At 39.6% G+C, this 20590-nt stretch overlaps 1 protein-coding gene across 1 annotated transcript in view; it reads left to right on the top strand.

Annotated features, from left to right (window-relative positions):
* The window catches only part of LOC119428660 (neural cell adhesion molecule 2), a gene marked incomplete in the record, with an annotated part of 694153 nt that overhangs the window by 653116 nt on the left and 20447 nt on the right, over nucleotides 1-20590 (top strand). Inside the window, 1 exon segment of the mRNA XM_037696330.1 lies at nucleotides 7705-7912. Within this exon segment, the coding sequence (XP_037552258.1) occupies nucleotides 7705-7912 (208 nt within the window).

Genomic DNA, 20590 nt, shown 5'->3' with positions numbered 1-20590 from the left:
CGGGTGTATCAGAGATGGACAAGAAGCTGAGTACAGGGAACTGGTGGACTGCTTTGTGGCATAGTGTGGAAACAATCATCTCATCTTGAATGTGAACAAAACAAAGGAGATGATTGTAGATTTCAGGAGAATCAGGAACAGGTCCAACCCTATTTTCATTATGGGAGAAGTGGAGGTGGTGGAGAAGTATAAATACCTTGAAGTTCACCTGGACAACAGACTGGACTGGAAATGCAACAGTGAAGCCATCTACAAGAAGGGACAGAGCAGACTGTACTTCTTGAGGAAGCTGAAGTCCTTCAACGTTTGCAGCAAGATGCTACATGTCTTCTATAAGTCTGTTGTACAGAGCGCTATCTCTTCTGCCATCATCTGCAGGGGAGCAGCACCAGAGCAAGTGACTTAAAAAAGATCAACAAGCTCATAAAGAAGGCTGGCTCAGTTCTGGGGACTCCTCTAGAACCTTTGGAGATGATTGTTCAAAGAAGGATTCTTCATAAAATGAAGAGCATTATAGACAACCCTCAGCATCCTCTTCATCAGACTGTCATACAACAACAAAGTGTCTTCAGTCAGAGGCTTCTTCAAATCCGTTGTAGGACAGACCTCTACAAGAGATCCTTCCTGCCCACAGCCATCAGCATCTATAACAACTCATTAATGAAACCAGGATGATGAGTTACCCAACATATAATTTCCCTCTGGGATTAATAAAGTATTTTTGAATTGAATTGAATTGAAAAAAAATCCATAAATTTGTTGCAACATTGTATAAGCCACGGTTCTCTAGGCGTGTGAAAAATAGTAGCGGCTTATAGACCAAAAGTTACGGTAAATTTGTAGTCATTCCTGCTTCCTTTTGTGGTTACATTGTTTTTACCCACAAATGTGCTTTTGACTTTGGTATCATTTGTAGAAGTTAGGGTTGTCCATTGCCAGTCTGTAGATGATATGCTACGTATATCAATGCTAACAACAACTTGATTGGTTAGAGATACATGAACAGCAATATTCAGTATCATACAACTCGACCTCTAATCATGATACGGTTCAATATTCAGTTTAGAAAAGATTCAGACTTCACACAAAAAAGAATTCAGCCTATAATCAGTCTATGATCCCTCTTCCTGATGACGGCCTAATGGGGGAGTTGGGGCGCAGAAGTTAGAAAAAAACAACCTGTGCTCGAGAGGTAGTTGGTTCAAATCCCCTGTTGCATCAAAATTTTGGTGGGAAAGGTGAAGCACCCACATTTGCCTCCTTGGTATAGCAAGGCATTTAATCCCTCCGTCTGCTCCCCTGGGCGCCCTCAATGGCAGTCCTCTGCATCACACATGTGGTTTGCAATAGAGTGGTGGTTGGCGGTTGTATCAAGTAGGGCATCCAGCATAAAACAATTGCCAAGGCTTGATTCCAGTTTGATTGCTGTGGTGACCCCTGAAGAAGGGAGCACCCCATACAAATTTGGATTAGGGTCTGACACGGTGTGATGGGATGACCCTGTGATGGACTTGCGACCGGTCCAGGGTGTACCCCACCTGTCGCACAGTGTTGGCTGGACATGGGCACCAGTGACTCCCATGACCCGAAAAAGAAGAAGCGGGTAAAGATAATGAATGGATAGGTCTGATACGATTCAGCCCCTAATCCTGAAATATATCAACCTTTATTCACGATACAATTTAATTAAGATCGATTCTACACACTCAGATTCGGAAACTTAGGGACAGTGGTAGGAAAGCTGACTTTGTACCACAGGTTCTATTCCCTATAATACCTATATGTTGTGTTGTCCTTGAGCGAGACAGCTAATCCCCAACTGTTCCCCCGGTGTTTAACCATCTGTCCATTGCTCCACTTGGGTGTACTTTATGTATAACAGGTCAAATGTAGAGCACAAATTTCATCATTGTATGAGAAGACGCAATGATGTCAATATAACTTTCACTTATAATGCAATACAACGATACCAGAGAATAATTGCATTTTGGTTATTGAAACTAATTATGTAAATAACAACAAAAATGCCAGCTCTTTATACTTTATATCACGATATAATGGTGCTGCTGCAGTTTTAATCCTGAGCAGTTGGACCTGCAAACTGGAAAAGAAACAAAAGTAACACCAAAAAAGAAATTGTCCATTAAAAGAAAGGAAAAGAAAGGATCCATTCTTTGCACATGTATGTAACTTTTTTGTTTGTTTGTTATTATTTATAGTGGAAGTTTATAAAAGACAAACATGCTTGCAGGTTTTTATGTACCGTAATTTTTGCCATATAATTGCACCTTTTTGCATAAATTTGCAAGTCCTGTGACTTAGACTGCAAAGCGACTAATATACGTTTTTCCCCCCATATTTATAACCCAACTTTTGGCTGAAATCTGATTATTTCATTCATTCTGACAAGGAAAATATTGAACACTACCATTTTCAGCCGCTAGAGGGCCCTCAAGTAATATGGCAAGCCAAGTGTCTCATTAATATATAAAAATGGCTATTAATGAGACACTTGGCTTTCCATACCAAGCCATCTTCGTCTTGCTCTGGAACTCCTGGAGCAAACATCCGACCATTAAAATGCATTTACTAAGTAAAAGTTCAACTGAGACACACATTTGCTATAATTTCAAGCAAACAAATAATTGTTTTTAAGTGTTAATCTCATTAAATTCTTGTTGAAGTCCTCCCGTGCACGCTTCCACAGCTGCCATTTTGGCAACCAATCAATTTTTGACACAACACCGGCACAAGTTTCCGGGTGGTCAGCAGTAATGCATAATAGATGCGACTTACATGGCGAAGCGACTTATTTATGTTTTTTTCCCCACTTTAATAGACATTTCTGGACTGATATGACTTATACGGCGGTGCAATTTGTACAGCGGAAAATACGGTAAACTTTAAAAGGATTGGATTTTATGGTACATAGTGGTTTATCTTCTAATGTATTGTGCAAAATTTGCTGTTTCTGATATGATTCTGCATCTTCTGATCACATATTGTTGGGGGGGTTGCTCATTTTATAAATGATAATTTCCTATTTCATTTTCTGTGCCTTGGATTATTTAGTATATAATTTGGATTACTTTGTATTTCTTTGTGCTCTTTGTGTTGACGTGTGATTATTTTTGCATTCTTTACTGATCAGTGACCTAATATATTTTAATATTTTACATATTTTGTTACTTTTATGTTACATGTTGTTCAGTTTGCATGTATTATTTTTTCCCCTGTGATCATTTTGTCTACCTTTGTGGTCTTTCTATAGTAGTTTTTCCTTTGCCTCTTTATTTTTCTGTCATTGTGTGATATCTTTTTTCCTCAGCTCCAAATGTTATCAGTCCCTTTGAGCAATGATTTATTTTTTATTTTTTTTCAGAATACTTTTTTTTACATTGCACTGCTAAAATCAGGACACTGGTATTATTTCTAAACTCTCATGCACACAAATCATGAAGGCATGAAATCTTACAGGCATGGTTTTAGTTCAGGAGTAATGTCAACATACAATAAATAATTAGAGACTCACCTTCTGAAACAACAAATTCTTCTTCCAGAGAATGCTTCAAATTAAGAAAGTGAAGAAAGACTCCAAAAATACAAAATGGCAGCACCTACCAATCGGGCATTTTGGCTTCAATAGGGTCGTATTGATTTATTTTTATTTTTATTATGCCTGCTGCATGGCTATAACACATTGGAGCTGATTTATCATAAAAACCTCAATATCAGAATCACGCATTTGTCTAATATTGTGTAGCTTTAAAGCAGGTGTGTCAAACTCTTTTTTCTTTTAAAATGGGGGGGGGGGGGTGTCAACATTAAAAACCCAAACTAAGTCAGATACATGACATCTCTTCTTGATTGAAGGTTTATTTGATGTTCTCAGTTGCTCTTTCCACATGAAAATCAAAGTTTACACCAAAATGCAAACTACTTTTTCTTTGCTTCAAAGTTAACCACCTGTCATAAGAAGTCTGCACTAAATAACGTATGCTAATTTTTGTTAAGCAAAATGATAAATAATGTTTTACATCACTGGCAGTAGTCCATCTGAAGCTTAACTGAACTTTTTACCTCTTTTAAAGCCGGACAGTGTGCGGTCAAATGGCTGCATGCAGCTGGTGAATGTATGGCAAGCCATTTTGCCTTGTAATTGTACGATCAGCCGCGTGAGTCCGCTGACACAATCAAAAGCCCAACATTGACCCAGCCTGCACATTAAGCACATTATTGTGGCCCAGCCCAGACCTAATCCGGGGCAGGTGGGGCCAGGCACTGGGTTCGGGTTAGAAATGACAGCTCTAGTGGGAATACAGTGTAGACTTATAGAGAGAAATCTACAAAATTGCAGTGCATGTCCGAAGTATTTTATTTTTCATTAACTTTTTACTGCACAGTATCCCATATTGTACCAATCTCGTAAGTAATATTAAAGTTGACAGTCATGTGTCCTGTACAATTTTATTTTTCTCGTGTTCAATCTTACTTTGAAAAACCGCAATAGTGACTCCGCAAAAGTTGAACCACGAAGTACTACTGTAAACCAAACGCATCATTTGTCTTCTGTGTGTCCTACGTTTGGGGCTCCTACACATGCAAAAACAAATGTTATACCAAGAAATGGCGGCAAATCATCTGCAGAGCCATTACAGTCGGCAACCACAAGAGGGCGGACTAAACTGAAATGGCACCAAACTTTCATACAATGGGGACAATAAAACAAAAGAACTTTGATTTTGTATTCAAAACCAAAAATAAAAGTCACAATAACATTGTAAAATTGATACCAACCAACATAACAAAATATTTATAACTTACGTAGCTACATTTTCGAAGACAAATAAAAAAACACCAACATCGTCCCAACATTACTTACCATTGCAATGCATGGTGGCAAAGTGAGGGAGAAGAAGCTACAAGAACGAAATGGATGACATCACTTCCACCTTTGATACATTTCAGAATAAAAGACAATACAATAAAATTCACAAACATTATTAACACAAATAAAAACTTTGCAGTGCATTTTTAACTCCGTTACACTGGCATCCCCTTTGTTATGTTTTACCCAGAGGTATGTAGTTGATAGTAAGTGCTGGCAACATTCACTTTTTTCTATCTTGGAAATCTTTTCCCAGACACCACCACTCTGCTTCCTCTGAGTCACCCTTCATATTAATGTCTCATCTCCTTTTCTGACATACAGGCTACTGAATACACACATAAGAGCACACCTAAGCAGGAAAGTTCATTCAGTCCTCCATCTCTGATTACTCCTGGCGACGTGTGACCTCCAGCTGTCAACACTGATTCGGTAGTGAACGTTCTGTTTGCTCAACCCCAGGATCACTTAGGGCCACAGCTCTATTCAGTCAGGTCCACCGGGAGCCTCACTTCACCGCCCTGCCTTCATTTAGTCATTATTTCAATCGAAGGCAGGACCTGCCACTCGTTCCCGACTGAGCTGAGAGCCCAGTGCGTTTTGAGAGTTGCTCAGCTTCCATCTGAAAATTCAGAATTTCTTTTTCACATGAATCCATTTAAAGGTAGAAGGTAAGTGAGAGGTGCCCAGAGGACTCCGACTGAAACTTCTGTATGTTAATGCTGCCAGTTGAGCTGCTCTGAGGTGCAGTAGACCTGGAAAATGTACACATTTCTTCGGCACTCACGAGACCACAGGTGCTGACAGGTGACACGTATTGCTTGAAAGCCTGAGGGCATAAACAGCTGAGGAAATGTGTTTTGTTTACTCACACTTCAACTTTAGTCGTGGTTTATTGTACTTTTTAACACACAGGAAACTATAAATTGCCACATAAAGCATTTTCCCTAACCAAAGGTGTTTGTAACCTGAATCGCAAGTTGAAAACACTTTATAATGAAGACATTGATTTGTTTAGGAGACTTGGTATATTCAAGTATCTTTATTGTCATTCACATCACATGTGGTACATGACATGGAATGCAATTGTGTACGCCAGGTCCCAGTTACATCCAAAAATAGCAAAAAAGGATAAAAAGAAACCGTACATAAGGATCTAAGATACACGCTAAATGAATGCTAAACGGTATGCTAAGAGATCGAAGATATAAGCTAAACACTATTAATGTAAAACTAATAGAAAATATGATTTTAACATCCTTGGTTCAAGTTCAAAAAATCTTTATTATCCCTAAGGGGCAATTTGTTTCACAGTCAGTAGTCACACAAAACATCCATACTAGACAGTTGAGACATTAAAATAACAGAAATCATCACTGTTAGTTGAGAAGCCTGATCGCTACAGGGATGAATGAGTTATTCAGTCTGTTCGTTCTACATCTGGGCAGCAGATACCTGCATCCAGATGGAAGCAACTTGAATTTGTCATGGAGTGGATGATCAGGATCTGCCAGTATAAGCCTGGCCTTGTTCAACGACCTCACCTTGTGTATGTCAGTGAGGTTCTGTAGGGCTATGCCAGCAGTGTTGCTGCACATCCTGACAATCCCCAAGAGTTTCTTCATATTTTTGCATGGCAAAAGTCCAAACCAACAGATGAAGGTGAAAATTAGGAAACTCAATAAAATATTCTCATAAAAGTAGAACAACATTAAAACCACAGAGCTTCCAATAAAAATACATTCTCTGGTGGTCCTTCTTACAAAGTGAGTTCATATTAGGGGTTGAACGAGTATATAATTTTTAAAGTCGACATTAACGTAATAAAACCCGAGTAGAACTCGAGTATTTGATGACGTCATAGATCTCAAGATACAAAAATAAATAAATAAATAAATAAAACCGCAATTAAAGGTAATTATTTACAAAAAAAAAATAACAACAAAACATTGGGAGCGTATATTATGCTCCTACCATTTATCATACTGCAAATAAGTCACAGGAAAAACTAAACTATTAGTTATTATTATTAAACTGCAAACGTGAAGAAACGTGCAGCACGTCAAAAACGAAAATTAAACCGAAACTGGTTCTGGTTCGGAGGATTGGACCCGGTGTTACACCATACTCTGTGACCTGCAACAGTGCAACACCGCCCCCTACGGTCATACGGTGGTCACATAATATGACGTCACTACGGATACTCGATGTTAAATTTTTAACCTCGATAGATGTCCTAGCAATCGATGTGTAGGTTACTCGAGTACTCTGTTAATGCCCTAGTTCATATGTGCATCAAAGGTCAGTTTGTCATCAAAAACAGTTCCCAGATATTTATACTGATGTACCACCTCAAGAGTTTCACCATTAATGACCACAGGAGTGGCAACTGAAGTGTCTTTCCTAAAATCAATGACCATCTCCTTTGTCTCCATTCTTGTTAAGAATCACAGATAAGTTTGGTACCTTTCCAGTTGGCTTTGAAAGTATTCACTGACACAATTCTGAAAAAAGTTTTCTAGGTTTTCAGGTTTTGTTTGGTTTCCACTCAGAACAATATTGTTGCTCCCTAAGTGTATAAAAATAAGAGTTATGTAGCGAGGAAGCTGACCTTCAGCCTCAGCTCTGTAGGAACCCTACCTGCAGACTTGTCCTTCAACAAGACAAGGAATCCCTGCCGCTTCCTGAGACGTAGCGCTCCACCTGACCATGACCTTTGTTTCATATCATGTAGAAAAAAAACACTTTAAATTCAGATTGCTAACTAGTCTTTGTTACTTGTTGTGTGTGTTGTGTTGTGTGTTTCACTGCCTTAGCAGAATCCCTGTTCAGCGGCCTGGGGCTCGGTGCGGTGGTGGGCCTTGGTCTGGGGGCGCTGCTGTTGCTCCTTGTGTTGGTGGACGTCAGCTGCTTCTTCCTGCGTCACTGCGGCCTGCTGATGTGCATCACACGCACGCTATGCAGCAAGAAAACAGCCACCAGTGGCAAAGGCAAAGAAATGGAAGAGGGCAAGGCTGCCTACCTGTGAGTATTCATGGTATTTTACTTCTTCAGGGGCCTAAAACTCCTTAGATCAATTGTTTTGGTTACCGTAGTACAGTGCCTTGGAAAAGTACTCATACTCATTGAACTTTTCCATATTTTATCACATTACAAGTAGAAAATACAACATAATCTACTGGGATTATATTTCATAAACCAATACGAGTAGTACATAAGTGTGAAAGTGGGCGGAAAATTACGTTGGGTTTTTTTTTTGTTGCAAAAATCTGAAATTTGTATCTACATTTGTATGTCAACCCCCTTAAAATAGAGCCATAGTCATTTCAGTATACATTAGTCCCTCATTTATCGCTAGGGCTACGTTTCAGACACTCCCACGATAGGTGAAAATCTGCGAAGTTGGGACATTATATTTATTTTATTATTTATGTATATATTAAGGCTTTATAAGCACATCCCACACTCTTGAAATGTTAACAATGTTCTAAACTCTTAAACCTATGTCATTTTAACAACATTCAAATGCAATGTACAGTACTGCAAAATTTTATATGGGTACTCCAGTGAAGGTACTACAACTTGTAGGATGAGTTCAGCTTCAGGATTATTTGAGACTTTCCTGCCAGTTCTGTGAGCTTCATAGATTGATTGTTACTTCTGATCTTGCGTTGCAAAACTTGTTTAACCAATTCGGTTTCTCCGCTAGTATTTGCTCCCTCCATTGCTGTTCTTTGAATTTCGGCAGAAAGCAGTGGCCAGAAGCACTGTTGGCTTCTGTGTAGTGTAGTTCTTTTGACTTGTGTTACAGTATAGGCTTACTGAAAGAAAACTACAAAATGGTGTCGCATGTTTGTAGTATTTTTTTTGTTTTGTTTTTGTGCTTTGTCCTATTGGTTTTTTTCCACTCCCTTCCGCTCCCGTTAACCTTTTATCCCATACCTTTCCAATCACGCAAATAAAATTAAAGTTGACAATTGTGTATCATGTACAATCTTACATTGAGAACCCATGAAGGAGTGACTCCGCGGATGTCGAACCGTGAAGTATCGAGGGACTACTGTACTGTGCAACTGTTTTGTGAAGGCCGTAGAGGTTCATTGCAGAACATTAGTGATCAGAGAGCATCATGAAGTCCAAGGAACACACTGGACATTCAGGACTAGGGTTGCTGAGATGCTTAAAGCAAGGTTAGCTTATAAAATAATACCCCAAATTTTATGCTGTCACATTGTACTGTATTTTCCGTCGTAAACATCACATCGGTCCATAATTTGTCTAATAAAGTGGAAAAATCCATAAATATGTTGCTTTGCCGTATACGTCGCATCTATTATGAGTCACCACTGATGCATCATGTTTGTTACACGTCACCGCTGACAACCCGGAAATGTGGGCCGGTGTTGTGCCAAAATTCAATTGGCTGCCAAATGGCGGCCGTGGGGGGGCGTGCACAGGAAGACTTTAACAAGAATTTTACAAAATTAACACTAAAAACTATTATTTGTTTGCTTGAAATTATAGTAAAGGTGTGTCTGAGCCTAATTTTTCCTTAATGAATGCACTTTGATGGTCAAATCAGCTGTATTTCAAAACACGATATGCGGAAACATGAACGTGTAGAGGGTGACTCGCTGTCCATTTCTTCGAAATTTAACAAGATAACCACCTAAAAACAATTATTTGTTTGCTCGACTTTGTGTCTCACTTGAACTACTTAATAAATGCACTTCAGTGGTCAAATTAGCTGCATTTCGTCGGGGCGGTGCAGCGAAATGAAGCTGATTTGACGGTTGCTCCAAGCAGACGATGGTGGCAGACTATGGCAAGTCGACTGTCATTAATAGCCACTTTTACCTATTACATGATACAACGGCATGTCATAGTACTCGAGTGCCCTCTAGCGGCTGAAAATGGTAGTGTTTAATATATTTAGTCAGAATGAATGAAAACCGTCATATCTCAGCCAAAAATTGGTTTATAAATATGGGGAAAAAATCCATAAATACATTTCTTCATCATATAAGTCACAGGGCATGTAAATTATGCAAAAAACTGCGAATTATAGGGCGAAAAATGCAGTACTGTTCAACCCATCCTCTGAAAATGAAAAGCATATTGAACAACTGTAAAACTTAAACCATGCACCTAAATTAACAGGCCAGGCGATGACAGCATTAATCCGAGAAGCAGCCAAGAAAGCTCATGGTTACTCTGAAAGAGCTGCGAAAAACTACAAATTTATGTTTATGGAAAACTTTGAAAACGACGTATAATTTCCTTTCCACTTCACATTTATATGCCACTTTGTGTCGGCCTATCACATAACATCCTTGTGATTTTAGCATAGCAAAATGTGGGAAAGTTCAAGCGGCATGCATTCTTTTTTAAAGCACTGAAACGAGATCAATGTTTGCGAGTCATTAGGTCTTTCATGCTTGCAGAGGGAACATCTGCTGTGGGTGTATCTTAGCACTTTGCTGCTTTCTGCTGTGTAACTTTTAGTCATAATTAAACTTACCCAAACTCTCATAGGAGTTAGCTCAAACATATAAAATGACCAATTTCTTGCAAAAAAAACAAACTATAATTGATTTTTTTTACTTTTATATTTGATCAAAGATTCACCTGCAGTGTAATTGTTTAATCTTTGCAAGATTACAGAAATAGAAATGCAACTTTTTTTTGTCATGTAAAGCCTATATTCCTCCTATATTTGCAACAAACGAGAAAAGGAGATTTCTTTTTACTATTTACTGTAGGTACACCTACAACAGCCGCCCAACCACCCTTTCAACCACAGTATGTCTCTGATTATGTCTTCCTCACTAACGTCTGTGCCTCTCATTCACTGTGCGGCAAGTTCGCCTCGCTCATTTGCATGGATTGTGTGTCTTTGCACCTGATGTGCGCGTGCGTTGGTGGTGGTGTTGCTTCACGCTCAGTACCTCTGTATGCACAACATGCATGCCAAAGTCTCTCTAGAAACGTCTCACCGCATGCGCCATTCGTAAAAGCGAACACATTCTCCACTTTCCGTTGCCTCTCGACTCCCAGCATGCAGTGTATGAGCCCACCCCGCCTCAAAACTCACAGAACAATTGCTTTTCAGATTTAGTCCTGTTGCTTTATGCGGGGTGCCAGCCGAAGTGAGGTTTCGCGAGCTGGAAACCCACAAAGTCAGATTCACAGGCTTCAGCAGAGCTCGTTTGGTTTTGGATCTGTCTGAGTGCGAGCTGAGTGCTTGAAATGCTGAAAGAGGGCACAGAGGAGGAGAGGAAGAGGATGTGAAGGCAAGGGGGAGAGGTGGGGGGTCATTTTTGCTGAGTCACTAAGCTCACAGTGTTGCAGGGCTGAGTTAGCAGCTGCTCAGACAGCATACAGAATGTGGCTGGCTGAAATTCAACCTAACTTAGTCGAATAAAAGCGAACAGAAGCAGCATAGAACGTCCGCATTGTGAAGAAGAGTGATGCAGAAAGTTCTGTACAAGCCAAGGCTGAGCGGTGTTTGTTGTTTTACAGCCTGTGAATAGACACGTATTGACTCTGCTGGACGTTTTAACACTGAGCTCATGAGGCGTTCAGGTAAAACGGAAACAGCCCTGCAGGCCCTTCATTTCAGGGCAAGAAGATACAGAGTGCAAAGAGTTACAAAATGCACCACCTTTGCGTTTAAAATGGACAAAATATAAAATAGTGCATTTTTATATATTATAAAAACATGGATTAAACATCCCTTTATAAAATACAACCATCAACTAGAAGCACACCAATAATCACACTATATCGAAACATAAAAAATTGAACAACATTTTTTTTTCTGTTGCGCTTCCTGAAACGATAGCTTCTACTGTAGTCCCTCGATTATTGCGGGGGTTATGATCCAGACACCTCCACAATAGGTAAAAAAACCGCCAAGTAGGAAAGCTATGTTTATTTTATTATGTATATGTATTTAAGGTTTTATAAACACTTCCCACACTCTTGCAATGTTCTAAGCTCTTAAACCTACGTAATTTTTTTTAAATACGTAGAGTATATGTACTTTACAGTACTGCAAAATTTTATATGGCTACTCGCGAGCCTTGGTCCGGTTCTGATCGGCTCTCTGCTGGACCTTCTGAGAACAGAGCACAAAACCACACAATGGTCCCGATAGAGTCCAAATAATCCAGAGGGATCCGGATGAAAAAAGTCCCCGTGAGCTCCGGAGAAAACACCGGAACTCCAAGTAATGCCTCCCCACTCGAGAGGCTTCATGAGCCAACAAGCAGCACTCGGATTGACCGATGGGACTGGAAGTAGTTCTGGTCTAATTACTGTTCGGTTCCGTATGGCTCTCTGCATCCACTGAGAACTGAAGTCACTATGAATAAGGACCGAATTTTTAGTCAAGTTTGGATCGGATCAAAACTTTCCCTCCATTTCGGCAGAAAGTAGCAGCCGGAAGCACTGTTGGCTTTTGGGTAGTGTAGTTCTTTGATTGGTATGACAGTATAGGCTTACTGAAAGAAAACTACAAGATGGCGGCGCCTGTCCGAATATTTCTTTTTCTGTTATATTTTTATCCCCTACCGTTCCAACCACGTGAGTAATATTAAAGTTGACAATTGTTGAAAAACTGCAAAAGTCCACGAATGTCGAACCTCAAAGTAGCACGGGACTACTGTATTTCATTTTCACGTTTACTGTCAAAACTATTGGGTCGTTTTCTTTTGACACTTTTTGTTTTGCAAGAAGAAAAAAAAATCATTGCAACTGTTTAACATCTGCTGATGGTACATTCATCATATGCAAAAGTCTGTCGATCTGTCCATCCAGCTATCCGTCTATCCATCTATCCACACATCTGTCCATCTGTTCACCCATCCATTCATCTGTCCATCCATCCATCCACCCACCCATTCATCATCCATCCATTTATCCATCCATTCATCCACCCATCCATCCAGCTATCCACACATGTGTCCATCTGTTCACCCATCCATTCATCCGTCCATCCATCCATCTGTCCATCCATCCACCCACCCACCCATTCATCATCCATCCATTCATCCATCCATTCATCAGCCCACCCATCCACCCGTCCATCAATTAATTCATCCATCCATTCATCCATCTATCCGTCCATCCATCCATCCATCTATCCATCCATCCATCCATCCATTGATCCATCCATGCCTCCATCCACCCACCCATCTGTCCATCCATCCATCCATTCATCCATCAACCAATCCATTCATCCTCCCATCCACCCATCCATCTGTCTGTCCATCCATCCGTCCATCTGTCCGTCCATCCATCCATCCATTTATCCATCGTTTATCCATCCATCATCCATCCATTCATCATCCATTCACTCATCCATCCATCCGTTCGTCCATCCATCCATCCATTCATCCATCCATCCATCCATCTATCTGTCCATCCATTCATCCATCCATCCATCCTCTCCCTACGTTTTTGTATGGGGTTCATGGGGAGCTGGTGCCTATCTCCAGCACTTACTGATCATCCAAAGAACAGATCACTAGTTCACCACAGGGTCCAACACCAACTCCCACTCCCATCTAGAGCCATTTTAAAGTAGCCAATTAGCCCAACATGCATGTGTTTTGGATTGTATGAAGAAAGCAGGGTGCTTAGAGTACGTACAAACTCCTCACCTCAGAGACGCCTCAGCCAAATTTTGAACCTGCAACATTTTTGCAGTGAGACCACAGTGTCATCACTGAAGTCCATAGTCATGGTTTTAAAACTTTCAGTGTGGAATCTGCACATGCACACATGAGTTTTCTCCAACATTCATGCAAGGTTAATTATTAGAAAACTTTTAAAAGGAAACTTGGCTAATTTTGAGTCTAAGCAGAACCGTCTGAGATAAACAATTTGACCGTATGATTGATTAAACGGGTCAATATGAATCTTTATCAATGTGTCACAGGATAGCAGATAGCTTTCAGCTGTGCTGTTTTTATCTTCAGATATGTGGATGTTGAGTAGATCCCCAGATGACAGAGAACATCTGGGGTGTGTCGCATAGACGTTAAAAAAGTTCACTGTAGAAATTATGTTTTGTTGCTTTTTAACTCCCCAAACTGATGCTTTGAAGTCTCCACTCAGGCAGAAAACAAAGAAATTCATCATACTTGAACATATTAAAAATTTAAAAGAACTTATTAAGTCCTAATGAAAAAAATTTGGATTGTGTGCTCCTTTTAATTGTACTTTTGCCTCCAGGCGTTCTTGGTAGTCTGCTGGTGACAGTGATGGTGGCAAATGCAGTTCCAGCCTGTCAGACCCAAAAATAGATTTTCCTCCTGCTGCCCTTCAGCAGGATTGTGGCAAACATCATAAAGTTGAGTCCTTACAGACTGATAGTTTGGTGCTGATTTCTTGTACCTGGAAACAAAAGGTTAAGCGTTGAACGTGGCGGCGCACTGAGTTAAAGCATAGTGGCGATGCTGAGAGGTTTGCGAACACTTTGCTGTCCTACTCGAGTTAGGAGTTTCCAGACCGTCAGGTTTGACTTGAAGGACTTTTTAATGACTTCATGCATATCTGATAACTCAACGTAAGGAATATAAAACAGCATATCAAGGGCAGGTGATGTACCCTCAAAACTAAATCAGAGTTTCTGAAGAAAGTTTGCATTAATATTTATGAAGATATATTGAAAATCATTTTATCTCTAATTGCAGCTTGAAGGTAGTGGCATTTATCAGTGTGAACAAATACTGTATTTTATCTTTATTTTTATGGTCTGTATGTGGGACAGCGCAAATCTCTTTCTATGAGCGTCCTTCAATGACTTAATCTCTGAAGCCTGTATCTCACTGCTCTGCAACTGTTGACAACTAGATTGACACAAAATTGTAAGGAAATGCACAAATGTTCTTATTGGGGACTGCCTTGTATGAGGCAGACCCCTGTTATTATCCACCTGACTTGTGGTTTCTTAACTTTATATCTTACCCTTTCGTCAACTTTCATGCGGCCCCAACCACAATATGTACCCCACACATGTTATATCAAAACGACCTACTCGGCACCGTGATGTGTGTTATTACTTTTCTTGGCGTTTCAAGTTACCACGGTGACGTAATTCGCAAACAAAGACCCAATTTTTCCCATACAAACCGCCTGACCGAACACTTGTCACCCTCTAACTCAGGCATGGGCAAACCCCGGCCCGCGGGCCATATACGGCCCATTGGTCTTTTTAATTAGCCCGCTGAAATTGTCCAAAATTTGAACAATTAAAAAAATAATAATAATTTATACTTTATTTTTCAGGGGTGCTGAGGTAAAATTTAGGGCCCAAAAGAAGTTAAAATCGCCACTGGTTCAAATTAAATTGAACAAACTGAATTTAATGGGAAAAAAACTGGTGTCGTTTTAGAATCGGAATCAGAATGAGAATAAACTTTATTGGCATTGCACCGAGATACAACACAAATGTGTACGTACAGTCGTCCGAAAGATGGGCGGAGTGCACGAAGCTGCGGCTATAAATAGCGCGGCCTTCTTATTCTTATTCAGAATAATATTTTGCTTAGATGAGAAAAGGGAAGAAAAACATGAGAGACGGTATAAAAAAAATAGATCTCTCAAGCTGTGTCCTAGACAGGGCACAATTTGAGGCATCAAAAAAACCTACCACAGCAAAGCAACATAAATAGACATTAAACATGTACATATAGGCCGGTGAAGTTATTGAATTTTTAAGGGAAAGTCGTAGCATAGTCCAGAGCCCCCCCCCCAGCCATTGTCCAGATAAGAGGTGACGTTCATCTTCAGCTCGGTTGAGGCTCTGTCACATGTCCACGGCCTTGTGGAAGGGAGGGGTGAGGAGACAGACAAAGCATCTTTGTTGTTTTCAAAACATTCCAGCAGGAGTTGAGATAAGTCCGGCATCAAGGCCACAGTTTGGGTCAGGCAGAACTTGTGAATTGTTGTTTCTGGCTTTTGAAAGTCTCGCTGGTATATATTTTACCTGTAGTTCCAGCATTTCCCCAGTAGAGGCGCACTACAGACATTGGCGTGTATTATAGGCAAATGGAGAAGAAGTAATTTCTTCTTCTACTCTTTTATTTTTACTTTGCCCCATGAACTCGGCTGTAAAAACGTGTTTATCAAAGAAAATAAAAGTGTATAGTGAGTGCTGAGTGTTTAATATGGAGTGGACATTAACATATTGTATCACTGAGGTACAACCAAAGGCAGTTTTTATGCCAAGAAGCTGTCACAGTTTTCAAAGAGTACACTTTGATAACTGCTAAGTATGCTAGCAAGCCTTTCTCCGATGGCGATTTTTTAAAAAAGAAACATGGTAAAAACAGAGCAGGTCTATTGTGTCCGGAGGGCCAAGACAAGTTAGAAAAAATCAGTTTATCACGTAGGACTGTGACTCGCCTTGTGGAACTGATTGTAGCCAGCAAAATGAGCTAAAAGGCAGAGAGCGTCCTTTAAGTTACGGTGTATTTGTTAGCACTGGATGAAAGTAATAAAGGACCCTGCTCATCTCCTATTTTTTATCTGCGGGATTAACAACAGTTTTGAGATAATGGAGGTGTTTTTGACCCTGGAGTCTTTAAAAGGAAAAACACGGAGAGAGGATTTTTATAACCGTCTACTGTCATTGAGAGAATGAAGCTTCTGTGGAGTAAACTTCAGTGTCACAACGGACAGATCACCAAATTTAACTGGAAAACATGTCGGGCTGCTGATAAGAATCCAGGATGAAGTGAAAGAGGAAAACTCTGACCAGGATGTTATATTTCATCCATCAGGAATCACTGTAAGTCATGCTTTGTGTGTGTGTGTGAAACTGTTAATTGTGTGTGAATTATCAAAAAAAATGTGAAAGACAAAAACGTGTGAATCCAGGTACTCTGCTGTGATGCTGCAGGAGGATGATGTCTGCTTCCATTCTCAACCTGCTGACCTGTCATCAACTTTAGATCCTATAGTTGTAAAACGTTTTGTGAGGAGTTTGTAGAGGTGAGCTGCCACTTTATTTGGACTTTTCTCCTGTATTCCATTAGCATAGTGAGGTAAGAGACTTGTGGTTTGGTTAATTTTATTTTTCTTCAGGTAAGATAAAATACAGTGGTTTGTTTTGTTTGTTGTTTTGGCCTGAAGTTGGTAAGACTCCACAAAGTCAATAATTTCACTATTGTAAATAAAATCACTGTTCTATCATATAATCCTGACTTAGTGGCTGCTTGAGTGGTGCAGAAGGTGGAATCGCCCATAATTAATAGCGTCCCGGCGGCTGTTATTGCGCTGGGGTGTAACATCACACAAACACTCCATCCATCTGTTCCTGGCCCAGCCCTTCGCTCCAATTTTAGAACTCAGTGTGGCCCGCGAGTCAAAACGTTTGCCCACCCCTGCTCTAACTTAGTCGCTGTACACAATATATATATATATAAAAAAAAAAAAAAGCAATCAGCCCATTACATAAAGTGGGATATTAGGAACATATTGTACAAATCCATTATTTTTTTAATCAAATGTACTGAAGTTCTGGGACCTTGTAAAATTCAAAACTATACAATTTATGTTCAAAGTAAGAAACTGTCAACTTCCACACAATATTCAAAAAATGTTTTGTGACAGAGATGGGGGTTATAATTTAAGTGGAGAAGGAAATACATTTTTTTTAAAAGTATCAAAACAACCAAAAAGAGTTTTTGTATATCCGTGTGTGGAGTAGATCTATGGAATGGATTAAATGATGAGCTCAAACAAAGTGCAAATATAAGTCAGCTTAAAAAAAACAGTATCAAAATGAGCTTATTGAAAAATATGTTGTATAGGATGGGAGTTTCTAAGACCAAAAATGCTATTGTTATTAATAATGTGTAAATAATTGTACATTCAATGACAAGAATGTGAGATTTAAGTGTCATTTAATGTGGGACTATTATAAGGGTTATTTGGTTTTGGGAGACTAAAATGATTGTATATTGATGTGTATGGCAGAGGCAGGAAATCATAGCATATTTATCTTCTACCTGCTACTTTTCGAACAAGTTGTGTAAAAAAATACTGTAACTGCAGCTCTGAGGTCCCATGACTTACAGTGGATAGATCTCTTTTTAGGGCTGTTCAATTGAAATTTGGTGTACTAGTAGCTGAGAATCGTCCCTAATAGCCTCTGGTTGCAAATCAAAAATCCAAGATGGCCACCTGAGCTAAAAAGGAAAAATACTACAAATCAGCCATTTTTAGAGATATTAAGCTGAAATGTAGTGTGGTGGTAGCTGAGAGCAATGCCCAACACATAGTACTGTTAAATCAACATTTTAAAATGGCCACCACATGGCAGTCCCTGTCAAAGTTTTTCCTGGAATTTTGTTCGTAATGTACTTATGACATTCTTATTACATTCATAACTGAAAACATCTCGCCAGTCATTAACAACGACTTGCAAGTTTTTTTTAGTCTGGACTCACAAGGTGTTTTAATTTGGTCTAATGATTGCAATTCATTCTTTCTTCTCTCTGCAATCAGTCACATTTTGATTCCGTAGGTTGCCAAAGTTACAGTGTATTTGCACATGTTTTGAAAGTCTTAAATTCACGTATGTAAAATTAAGACCAAATGTCTTGGTCAAAGTGCAAATTATTGACAGTTGGCTGTATGTTTCTGCAACTTGCACACATCATTTGCCAACCCAGACAAGGCCAGGTGCTTTCTGTGCAGAAAAAAACGTTCAAGCTTGGCATTGATTGTTTGTGTATGAAGGTAGAACTAGGGATTGACACAACCGAGCCACAATTGAGCCTCTAGCCATAAATTTGTTCAGTAGATGTCTTTCTGGTTGGATGTTTCCAACTAAATAGCTGCACTTATACATACAGCTATTGAACCAGAGAGCACCGAATGTCACTTTATGTTCAATAAACAGACAAACTGAACTTGAATGTGTCTCACTGAGTGACACACTTGCTATTCTTGATTGCAATACATCTGGATTCCCCCAACCATTGCCGGTATTTATAGTTTTTTTTTATCTGAAGTTTCACTGAAGATGGTATTAAAAAGGTCTTAAAAAGTCTTACGTTTGATTTCCTGAAACTTGCAGATATCCTGAGTTATCTCTCATTTTTCTACAGAAGAAGACAGATGGTTTGAGAGGGGTGTGAAGGAAGCCTTCTACATGTATGTAAAAAGAGAGACACCATCTTTAAACAGAGGAGGTGGTCTCAGATTTTAACTGTCAAAAACCTATAATGCAGCTTTAGGCCTGATACCCAGTCACTTTCACACGTGACCAGAGTGGCCCATCTATGAGTCAGACTAACAAAAACCCTAATGAACCACTATTGTGAGGCGCGAGAGGGCAATCTGCATGTGAATCTACTCATACTCCACACTCCATTCTTTGAAGTGAGAAAGCTCCTTGAATGAGAAATGAAACGTCTTCAGCTACAAAATAAAGTCCAGTTGTTTTGTTTTTAATTGTGGATACCTGTTTTTAACCTTGGATGGCTGAGAGTCGTCACCAGCACAGTGTTCCCAGCAACTCTGAAAATCAGGGAAAACAGGAAAATGACTTTCACATTTGAGAAACTTTAAAAAAAAAAGTTTATGGAAACTCAAGGAATTTGAACATTGATCTTCTAAATATAAGCTAGTGTCTGAGATTTTGATGTGTACATGTGTTTTGCTAGTATTCTAGTATCACTGAGTCCATGCTCTGCTTCTACACTGTAAATCAGGGGTGGGCAAACTTTTTGACTCGCGTGCCACACTGAGTTCTAAAATTGGAGCGAAGGGCCGGGCCAGGAACAGATGGATGGAGTGTTTGACTGATGTTACACCTCAGCGCAATAACAACCACAGGGACACTATTAATTATGGACACTTCCACCTTCTGCACCACTCAAGCAGCCACTAAGTCAGGATTATATGATAGAAAAGTGATTTTATTTACAATCGTGAAATTATTGACTTTGTGGAGTCTTACCAACTTCAGGCCCAAACAACAAAAAAACAAACCACTTTATTTTATCTTACCTGGAAAAAAATAAAAGTAACCAGACTACAAGTCTCTTACCTCACTATGAGGAGAAAAGTCAGGATAAAGTGGCAGCTCACCTCTACAAACTCCTCACAAAACGTTTTACAACTACAGGATCTAAAGTTGATGACAGGTCAGCTGTGGCAGGTTGAGAATGGAAGCAGACGTCATCCTCCTACAGCTCCTCTTATGCAGCATCACAACAAAGTACCTGGACAATAATTCACACGTTTTCGTCTTTCACTTTTTTTTTTTTTTTGATAATTCACACACAATTAACAGTTTCACACACGCACACACAAAGCATGACTTACAGTGATTCCTGATGAATGATGCAGTGAAGAAAAATAACATCCAGGTCGAGGTTTTCGTGTTTCGCTTTAGCCTGGATTCTTGTCAGCAGACCAACGTGTTTTCCACTTAAATTTGGTGATGCGTCCATTGTGACATTGTCAAGTTTACTCCACAGTAGTTTCAATCAATCAATTCAACTTTTCTTGATGACAGCAGACGGTTATAAAAATCCTCTCCCCGTGTTTTTCCTTTCAGAGACTCCAGGATCAAAAACACCTCCATTATCTCAAAACTGTTGTTAATGCCACAGAAAAAAAATAGGAGCTGAGCAGTGTAATTGACATCTTTACTCTCATCCAATGCTAACAAACTGC

Source organism: Nematolebias whitei, chromosome 23 (genome assembly GCF_014905685.2).
Source record: "Nematolebias whitei isolate Nwh7 chromosome 23, NemWhi1, whole genome shotgun sequence".
Taxonomy (NCBI): Eukaryota; Metazoa; Chordata; class Actinopteri; order Cyprinodontiformes; family Rivulidae; genus Nematolebias; species Nematolebias whitei.
Note: the sequence above shows the minus strand (reverse complement) of the source record. Positions and strands in the feature narration are given on the sequence as shown.